The sequence below is a fragment of the Austrofundulus limnaeus genome, unplaced genomic scaffold (genome assembly GCF_001266775.1).
Source record: "Austrofundulus limnaeus strain Quisiro unplaced genomic scaffold, Austrofundulus_limnaeus-1.0 Scaffold0, whole genome shotgun sequence".
Classification (NCBI taxonomy): domain Eukaryota; kingdom Metazoa; phylum Chordata; class Actinopteri; order Cyprinodontiformes; family Rivulidae; genus Austrofundulus; species Austrofundulus limnaeus.
This window is the reverse complement of record NW_013952402.1, coordinates 7,100,527-7,111,332: the sequence shown is the minus strand read 5'-3', so window position 1 is coordinate 7,111,332 and position 10,806 is coordinate 7,100,527. Positions and strand designations below refer to the sequence as shown.

At 38.3% G+C, this 10,806-nt stretch overlaps 1 protein-coding gene across 3 annotated transcripts in view; it reads left to right on the top strand.

The window, feature by feature from the left end:
- Positions 1-10,806, top strand: part of ccser2a (coiled-coil serine-rich protein 2a) — a 41,193-nt gene that overhangs the window by 5,465 nt on the left and 24,922 nt on the right. For all 3 annotated transcript variants that reach the window (XM_013999861.1, XM_013999727.1, XM_013999795.1), the window contains exons 2-3: positions 8,639-10,104; positions 10,189-10,394. In XM_013999861.1, coding sequence (XP_013855315.1) covers positions 8,682-10,104; positions 10,189-10,394 — 1,629 coding nt within the window. In that variant the 5' untranslated portion in view covers positions 8,639-8,681. The remainder of the gene's footprint in view (positions 1-8,638; positions 10,105-10,188; positions 10,395-10,806) is intronic.

Sequence of the window (10,806 nt, the reverse complement as noted above, 5' to 3'; positions counted from 1 at the left end):
CTGGTGGACCATCAACCGTGAAGGGGAGGGGGGGCAGGGTGCTGGCGGACTGTCAGCTGTAGCAATATCAGAAGGAAATGAGGGTTGAAGAACTTATTTCTAGCAGTAGTGTGGGTTGGAAGTGGATATTTGATATAAATACTTGTTTTTTAACGTCCTAAAGGCTCTGGCATGTTGAATAAATTAGAAACCAAGTTTTTGAAAGATTCCATAAAACACGAAAAAAATCCTTTAGATTCTATACATCCATATACCTGCAAAATGACATAAAATCTGTGTAAATTACGGACAGTTCTTACAACTTGACATGGTTGTATTGAAACATGAATTGTAGGTGAGGCTGCATCTTACATTTTTGACAGGACATCTAAATAAAGAGACGTACCTGCGCTCTAAAAGCAGTCTTCACAGAAGCGCCCCCTGCTGTTCAGTTTTCATATTGACGCTGTGTTGCATTCTTATGGATTCAAGTTCGTGATTTTGTCCTCGAACTAGTGGAAACTCTTGCACTGCTCTGAGTAAGACAAATATGTTTATATAGTTTAATGTGTTCCTTTTTAATTACAAGAGATTGACTAATATTRCACATTATTTAAGTCCAGGAAATTGTTGGGATTCTGTTTGCATTAAACTGTTGGATCATATAATACCAACAGAAACATTATCCTTTTTGCTTTTTTAAAGCATAGATTTGAATTATTCTGAAAGCCAATGTGTTGGAAAAAAAGTTTTACATGTCTTGATTGCTCTGCCTTGAACGGCTTTTAGAATACTACACAAGAATTTGAATGAAAATGCAAATAAAAGATGAGAAGTTCTGTGTTTATTGACCAAAGTTATAAAGATTTAAATATGTAGTATTTGCAACACGACAGTTATTACAAGTATATTGATTAGGATGAACAGAAATACTGATTTTAGATTGTTTATTACATAATGCACCAGATCATTACACCACCACATTTTGTAACAGTTGCAGCAAAATGTAATAACGTTGGTACATAATGCGGCTACGAGTATTATAAAATGCGTTGAAGACTTTTATTACATTTTGCGTCAATTATTATAATGCGGTTTTAGCGCACGTTTATTACATTTTGAAGCCTAATTTTATTACATTATTACATAATGCGTTATTACAAAATGGGGTCTTACAGGCCTTTACCTTAGCTTAGCATAAGCTATCCTAGCTTAAGTTGAGTCCTGTGTGACACAACTGTGCAGCGATTTGTCAAAACAATGCAACTGTTTGATGGCTGATCCTTCAGTGATTAGCTGTAATTCTCATCTCTGGAACAAAAATAATATTTAAACATAATTAAAAGCCACATAAACAACATTAACTGTTTTTGAGCCCCATAAACAAACKAAAGAAAACACTAAAGAATGAAGTGACAAAGAAACTTGGGGGGCTAATTAAACTTTTAACAGTATATGACGCAACTCCTTTTTTGGGAGGTTTTTGGAGGTATGTTGTCCTTTTTAAAGCKCCCAGTACCCATTATTCTCAGTGAACATTCAGAACTGTCTGGTGCAATAGCAACTTATGAGCCATAATAATGTCCTCGCTGACAATTGCTTGACATCTGTTCTSTTGCTTGGTGACACTCAACACCCATTATTGTCCTTATGACCAAGTAGAAAGCACAGATTATGTTGGGGGTGTCACAGTGTGGTTCACGTGAAGGTTACATAAMGGTCAGGGAACATATGGCGAGATGACTGCCTCAATACTCTAGGAACTGGAGAAAAAGTGGTACTAAGGGTATCGTGATWACAGTGATGAGAGAGTTGACATCTGTGCTGCTAATTAGATTTAGAGAGGCACTGCCAAGACTTTTCATCGCCCATCATTGCACCTTGGAAAGAGCACAGGGGAGTCATTTTTATGAATGAGTCAGAGTAGATCATGCAAACTTTTTAAAAAGAGTATATTTTGTGATTAGTGTGATTAGTCTGACTCATTTTGGTGCAGACTTGTGACTCTGTGACAGTATGCTGCTTGAGTGTACTGAGTAGAGTTAATGTCACTCCGCAAAAGTATGTTGTTCTGTCATTTAACTGTGAAAAATATTCCTGGCTAAAAAAATAATTAAAAAGCTCTTTAAATCCACTACTTTGCAGCGCCACTGCAATTATGTAAATGTAGAACAGCTGATTTTGACTTGAGGCGTATAATTAAAGCATTACATAAAACAACATCGGAGCTAAATGAGTTCTCAGGAATACAGATTGTCAGTATTTAGTTCTGCTGCTGATATGATGCATGTGTTGCTTCAGACTACTTGCTGTGATTTATAAAGACAAGTGACATCACAGACACAACAGGAGACCTTGTGGAGCTGGCGCTGCTCACATGGTTATCCTGCTGGCACTTAATGGAAAATAGTTGACTGAGTGGAACCAGAAGGCTGTCAACCATGAAATGAGGAGGGGGAAATTAAATTATCACTGAATTTTTATGAGAACCAAAACAAATATTCTCTTTATGTACAGCTGAGTGGCAGGAAGTATCTGTCTTTCTGATTACCCCCTCTGGTGGTCTCATGAGATCTGAGTCTGAACATTTTTACTTAGGCTGTTGACAAAGTTTCTTTGGTTCAGAAGATTACGTGCGGTTTTAGTTTGTAGAGTTTTTCCTATATTGTGGATAAAAATATGCCATGAATTTTCTCTCTACAAATAGCCCGTTTATAATTACGGATTGTTTTTTTTCCTCTGAGCCTTTTCTCAAAGGCATTCCTCCCTTGCCTGCACGCTAGGTGGTGCATCTAAAAGGTACCCCATTAAATATTAACGCACTCGTGAGGGCTCCGTTCTCTCCACCCACACACCCATCATCACACGCTAACCCAGCTCTCGTTACACGCGCATACAGGCGCACATGTAAAGATAGAGGCAGCCAGCAGACGGCTCAACATCTGAAGTCTCTTCCTTTTTCCTGTGCTGCACTTGCTGTCAGCGTGCAACTTTACTTTCTAGTTCAGATCATGGAGGAAGCAAAGTGCAGAGTAACTAGGTTTGTCTCTCGTCCTAATAGCTGATGTTGTCTTGAAATGGCTGGATAAGTCAACAGAAGTTCACTGAGTGAAGGTAATACTTTCTCACTGACTTTGTTAGTTCATTTGAACACATTTAAATGGAGCTGAAAGATGGAACCATGTGAGGTGGTTTCTTTTTTGAATTTCTTTTTTTTTTGGCGCACAGAGCTACTATAATAAAACATGATGCATACTGAACAGTGCGGGTTGCCACATCCTCTGTAGCTCTCTGCCATTTGATCTACCACAGCTACTATACGTTTTAGAAGGCTTTGCTGTCTCATTGGATTAGCAGTGTGAGTGCAGCTCTCCCCAACACTGCGTTCACTCAACACACACTCGTTTAGCATCAGAGCTGCTTTCATCTCTGTCGCGTTCTATTAGCCTGCTCTAATGGCACTCTGTTAATCTGCTCAGGGAGAGATCCATGTCCCACAACTACCCTGTCCAGATGACTGGCCTGGTTATTACTCCATGGAGTCATTACACTCAATCAATAAATGAGGTTGCACTTTGGTCTAGATTCATCACAATAGAAAGATACTCCAAGTGTAGGTGTTCTTTATGAAATTATTATACTTTATCCAGTATCAGATCTTTGTTTTTTTAGATATATATCTATGTGCTGTGACTGGTTAACATGCTTTTTATGCATCTTCAATAATAGGCAAAAGTGACATTGATCAGTAAAAAAAATGAACAAGTGGCACATCTGCTATGTTGCCTATGACATTCACAGCCCAACAGGAAAAATTGATCTGTGTATGCACTGGTTTTGCATCTTTAATAATGCAATCATTAAAATAACCATTAATATATTGGTAAAAAAAAAAGGTGTGAGGTACATGTAATCAGAGCTCACCAAAAATAAACTGTACAAAAATTGTAAATATTTTCTATCTTTTTTTTAATCAATGCTTCACCCATTCCTCTGTCTCCCTCTACACTTCTTTCTGTGTTTACTTTTTWTAGCTTCAAGGAACTGATAAACTTGAATTCCTTTAAAATAAATTATGTTTAGGAAACTATTCTATGGTGTTCCATGGTTTACATAGGACAGGGCAATTCAACTAAATTGCTCTGGGGACTACAGTTACTGCAGGTCAACAGCTGAGGGGAAGAACATCCAGCAATTAAAGGTACAGTTACAGAACCCAATTGAATAGTCCTGACATAGAAAATCATCCGGCAAAGCTGCTGTGAAGACAATATGCATTTTAATATTAAAATTTTTATTTTCAGAGAAAATGTGATTTAGCTATTTGTTGCTTTAGAGCCTTTTTGTCTATTAAAATAACGTTAAGTGTCTAAAGATGCTGACATCTCTTTTTTGTCACTTCAGTAGTAAACGAAACCAAATATTATTAGTTTACTTAGTTTATTTATTTCTTCATCATCAGTGACTTTTTTTAAAGTGCAGAGAAAATAGAGAGAGCGAAAAACAGAGAGAGAAGTAATTAGAAAGATTGAAATAGGGATTAGAAATATATTAAATATACACCAACAAAACACAGGACCACACACCCAACAACTGTCCGCTCACCTGAAGTACATACATGCCTACATTCATAAATATTGTCAGTATATACACACAGACATATCTACACACTCAGTGACCAGTCAGACCCCCCCGGATCAGAACACCTGTTTGTGAGCGGTTGTGAACATGCGTGTATATACAAGATTTCTCCAATGGAATATTTAATAGTGACTGTGGAGGACCGAAGGCCCAACCCCCATGCTGACATCTCAAGAGAAATAAATGCTGTATATAAAACACTAATTGGAAAATATRGATATGAACCAAAATTATTTTGCAAAGTCAAATATCAATATTATTTGCATCTGCAGAGATGCTAATGCAATATATTTCTCAATCATTTTTAGATGGTCCCTTATAAATTTTTATAGCATTGAAACATTTTTTAATAAAATAAAATTTAACAACTTATTGTTTTTGAGACGACATACAAAATATTTGAATCTGAGTGTCTTGACTTTCTGTTTGTATTTGTTTTTGTTGTACATGTAATTTTTGCAAATAACACGAACGAAATAAGTAACTTATTCTATTGTATTGATAAGTTATTGTCAATTAAATGGTCTGAATCTACAAATGAGAGTGACMGTTTAATTTTAGATTATCTATGTGTCTACAATTCAATGGTTTCATGACATGCAACCACAAATTCTCATACAACCAAATTCTTATTCTCCTTTTTTATCCATCATGCTCAACCTCCTTCTAAGGTTTGCAGAATTGGAGCTAGGTTAAAATAAAAGATAAATACAGGTTGACATACTATGAAATGGAATCATTATTCTGAGGTTTTGTAATGATAGGGACAGAAGATAGGGATAAATTGRCTAACTGGGATAAACAGAAGGAATGGGGATTTACTATGTGTAGTAAAGCACCTCCATTCATGCGTAGCCTCAATGACCCAATAGATCACAGCCCTTAGGGTGTTGCATCCTGTCTGCATCCATCTTTTTACTCTTGAAGAACGACTCTCTACAGAGTCTGAAAGCCCTCCCAGAAGGGGGATGAACAGCCTCACTTCTACAKATTTGAGTTTTCAACTTTCCTGCTTCTTTACGAGGTATTTTCTGCCTGCTCTCTACTGAGTGGGAAATGGAGTTAGGCCAAATAGCCTCACTGTCAGACAGAGATAAAGCTCCTTATTCCTTTATGGCAGTGAGTAAGAAAATATGTCATCTCACTTTATGGTTCATTTCACTCACAGTGATAGCTGCTTAGGTGCCAAGTCACAGGTCATATAGAAGACCTCTCTGAGGGAAAATCTGTCCAGAGTCTTGTGTCGTTGCCTTTCAGTATCACTCTATTTAACTGAAGGCATTTTAGTATCTCTGTGCCTCTTGCACATTACTTCTCTCATGTTTTATCTATTCTTTTTCCACAAGTTCATCTCGGTTTGATCAATATCACCAGCAAATTCCATAGTGAGGTTATGGAACGGAAAGAAAAATTAATAAAACTCTCTGTAAATCTAAATTTGTATTAGGTTGGAGACCATCTCCACTCATCATAATGTCATAATGGGATTTTCATGTGATGTAATGTTTTCGTTATATACTATGAATAGTCCTGACTCCAGTGGCATTGCTTTTCTTACAGTTGAGCTCATGACATGACAAAGCTTGGTTTTATGCAKGCCTTGTGTTTGGTGTTTGTGAAGCTTTGGGATATTTATTTACTTAGTGAGAGGGAGGGGCAGACCTGCAGATATGACTGTTTGACAGATGGCCTGGATTGTTTACTACCCCACTTCTGAATATATGTCAAGTTAAGGTCTTGTGCCTTGTTTTGTGGCACTGTTGACACTGGCATTTATCTTACTATTCTACTGTGAGTAGAGCTGGGTAACAGCTGTATTCTTTCTGTAGCGCAAACAATGTTTTGTATAATTTGTAAAGTTATAATTTAGGCAAACTGCTTCTTTGGCTGTTTGAATCATTWTATTCTGAACATATGTGGTAAGTGATTGGCTTCATTTTAAGTATAAAATGACAAATAGAAGCTATGTTTTGTGATTTATCAAATGCGATTGAATAAGATAAATGTCAWCAGAAACGGGTATATTTTATTACTGGGAGATGAAGTATTTGACCCAGATAAATGAGCATTTACTAAAGCGGTTTGTGCTCTGCTGCTCTGATATGAATGAAACTTGAAAAGTTCTAGGGAGACTGACAGTTGTGAAAACTCCAGTCTACCCATTAAACCCAGACTTACAGTCACTAACCCCTCCCCAGGGCAAAGAGGCTTTGGTAACCCTGTTTGTGCATGTTGACCTGATTTTGTAAGTGTGTGTTTTTGTGTTTATACCCGTGTGTGTGTGTGTATGAAACAGATTAGGATGGAGGGATAGGCAGACTTTTCTGTAGCGGTTAGTGGGTGTTTGTGTTTTTGCATAAGAATGTGGGTCAAAGAGTTTGTTTTTTTTTGTCAGAACAAGATACTCACATTGCAACACGGTCCCATCCCCCATCTTTCCAAAAGCTGGCTGCGTTATTGCTGCAGCAGTTGAGTTTGTGTCCTTGCAACTGTATGTCAAGAGGTTCTCTCTTGTGGGATTAACTGCTTGCTCTTCCGTGGACATGCAACAATAGGTAATTTTCCACTAGAGTCAGCAGGCAGAATCTGAGTGTGGAGTTTTTAGTCACTGCTTTCCTCCTCATGCAGATGGTTTGGTTTCTGTTAACTACACAAGCCATCTGGATATGAGCTACATTCTAATTCATGATACTCCAGCACTCGCCAGATGGATGTAACATGCAGGTGCACCACAAACACATGTACACTTGTCACATGGCTGATCAGAACTGAATGAATCCAACGAGTGAGAAAACAGCCTTGTGTTTTCCCTTCATTTGCTTTACATGATGCACATCCTCCATTCACTATTCACAGCATGCTGGCCACCATCCCAGGACTGCTTTCCCTTGGTCTCTTATGGATTGTCTATCCATTTTCCCCTTTTATTTCTTGGCCAAGAATGTTGGCGCCAAATCTGATGGAACTAGCTCTAGCTACAAATTGGATCATGTGTGMAAATAATGTCTTAATATTTTTTATTAAAGTCTGGCTTTACACTCTTTAAAAARCCTTGCTGAAGTTTTGAAATTTATTTCTAGGATTTATTTGAATAAATAAATTTGTTCATGCATGTATTTATTTGTTCATTAATTCCTCCAGTTTGCAGCCTATTCCAGCTGTCATTGGTTGAGATTCAAAATACAGCTCAGAGTTATTGTTAGATCATTTTAAAGCATAATCATAACAATGGCACAGTTTTCTTTTTCTATTCTGTATGTTTTGTTTTTTTGCCATCTAAAAAAARCAAAAACAAAAAACATTTTTTTTCTTATTTGGTTAAGTAAAGTGATGAGGGCTACCTTTCATGAATTCCAATTTCTAGTGATTTTGCAACAACCGAAAGGAGAAAACTTGGCTGTCATTTGGTTACATTAAAGTGTCATGATAACCTTGATGTGTCAAAGCCTCTGTTTACACCATGAGGTTGCGGTTAAAGCTTAATACTACTCAAAGTCAACAATCTTATTAAAGAAGACAGGCACTAAAGCAGGTAGACACAGCTGCTTTACCATTATTACTTTTTTATTGAATAATTTAAAGTTATTGGTGAGAACACGTGTTCACACATGTACTGTGTGCCAGATTGCATTTCCTATTTTGTGTTTCTAAACAAGATTGAATTTTTTTTGTTTTTGTTGTTTGTTCATAACATTTTGCATTAAGGTTCTTAATGGCCAWATTGAACAAAGCTGTCAATAGCATTCACAATAGACCCATGTTTATTTTGCACCTAAAAGTGTGTTGCTTTCAAAACGTATAGTTTATAACCCCCTTTATTGTTTTCAGCTATTATTGATTGAGWATTGCAGAATGAAAAAGTGTTTTTTCTGGGGCAATAAAAATACTAAAACRTCAGAGCAAAATTGTAAAGATTAAAAGTCTGAAAAGCTATGTAGCTATGTGTGCTAACTCAAGATGGATACACTTAAAATCAACCATGTTTTATTTATTTTGTTTTTCTCTTTTTTCTCAACAGTTGTGGGTAGTTCCCAGCTCCTCCATGGTTTTTTCATCATCTAATGGAAGAAAAAGCATCCATTGGACCTGCCATGGTGTCCAGATTGCCTAAATTTGGTGGACGACCCTCAGGAGGTGGCWCTAGCCCTCTCTGCAATGGTTCTGCACAGCCAAATGCACCTCAGGAAGGCAAGACTACAACTGCAGGAACACATCAAAATGGCATGGTCCGCTCCTCCCCCTTCTCCTTGAAATGGAAGAGAGAGGAACAAATAAAATCTTCTAACTCTGTCGCAGCTACTAATCCTRGAGAAAGCAGYGAAGACAATATTCAGTGTCAGTTCCCTTCATTGGTTAAAGAGGTAAAGATTACCTCTCCATCAACCCCTAAGTTGTGCAAGACAGGTTCTTTGATGATGGCTGTCTCCAGCCCCAAAGCCATTCCTAAGCAACCCCTAAAGTTGAGTACGAAAGGAGGAACTAAAATAGGTCAAAGCTCACTAAATGGGGTTACTAAAATTCCCAGTAATGGCTCCAGCATTCCTGCTCGAATAGGACCAGACCTGCGCCCTATCCGACCAATGTTAGGCACAAGCTCGCCCAGAAGTGCTTCCCAAGACAGTCTGTCCCAGTCTAATGAAAGCTTGAAGATATTGACAGTGGACAATATAGTGCGTTCAAACAGCTTCACTCACTTCAAGCAGATTCCCTCACCGACTAATGAGCCTATGACAAGGTCCTTCTCCTTTAATCGGGCTGTGGAGCTAGCTAAGCCCCTGGCCAACACTCAGCTCCGACCCCCTCGTAGTAGTTTCCTCAAACCTCCACAGGCAAGCAATGGAAGACTAGGTTTAGGAATAAATGGCAGCCTTGGAGGTTCAGGTTGTCAAGGGGGAGGAATTGGAGGTCTTCAGTACAGCAGAAGTTCCCCCTGCTTTCTGCCCAACTCTTCAATTTCTCCAGCACCAAATACTCCTCAATCTTTGAAGAAGCYGTTGCTACCCAGTTCTGTATTAGCTAAATCACTGGACAACAACGCAGGATCTTTGGGTTCCAGACTGACTCGATTTGGACAGAACAAACAGCAGAAGTCTATTGTTCCAGATAGGGTCAAAGACGGTATCAAATCTTTAGGTTTCTCTAAATGTGAAGGGCCTTTAAGGAYGGAAAAAAACAGTGAACCAAAAGAAGACTCTCCCATTGAAAGTGACGTGAGTTCTGGAAATGAAATTCCCAATGGAGGAGAAAATGGTGTGCACGGGCAGAGCTRTACCGAAGAGACTTCAGAAGACATGTCCTTATCTTCGGTCTCATCAATAGACAGAGGTGATGCCGTTGAAGAGTTTCTCAATGACTTTGACTGCATTGAAGATGTGTGCAATGATGGGGATTTGCCTAATAATCAGAAAACTGACAGCACTATTCAACCTATTGCATACAGCTTTTACAATGAGACCAGTGACTGGGAGTCTAAACAAATTACTGGTAAAATAAACCCCTAAAACATCTGAAATAACAGAATAATTCAAATAGATATATGTTAAATTAACATTTATGTATTCTCTGCAGAACATAAAGAAGAAAGCCCTAAGCAGGACTCTCAAGGATCATTGATGTCTCCAGTGCAGGGTGATGCCCTCCAGGCCTCATCTATTGAAATGTCTCCCTCCAACAGCTCTGGCGGGACTTACATGTGGGATGAAGAAGGTCTTGAGCCCCTTGGGATGCATGAGACTCCATTAGACAGCTAYGATGACTCAGAGCTCAACAGCATGGTAAGTGCATTAGTTTTAATTTGATGATGTGAAATACTGTAAGTTGGAGATTAGCTACCATACTTGCTTTTTTCCCTCTTTGTATATTTTAAATTACAAGGTATCAGCTAAAGATGGGAGGTAATTAACCATTGTTCCTGTCAATAGGCCCTCTGTCACATAAACACTGCGCTATGATGCAGTTTACTTGGCATCTGAAAATACATTTCCTCAAAGGTATTTTTTTTTATCTGAAAAGAGCTTCACTGAGTGAGAACTAATGTTGAGAGTTCAGCAGACAGTTAAGTTTCACTTTCACTTTCACCCGAGAGCCTGCAGGAGTCATAGGTGGAGTGTGTGGGGAGGGTGGATGTGCTCTGCCATGAGGAAGTTTGGCTTAAAGACACGTCCCAGAGGTGTTTCTGGTCCCCAC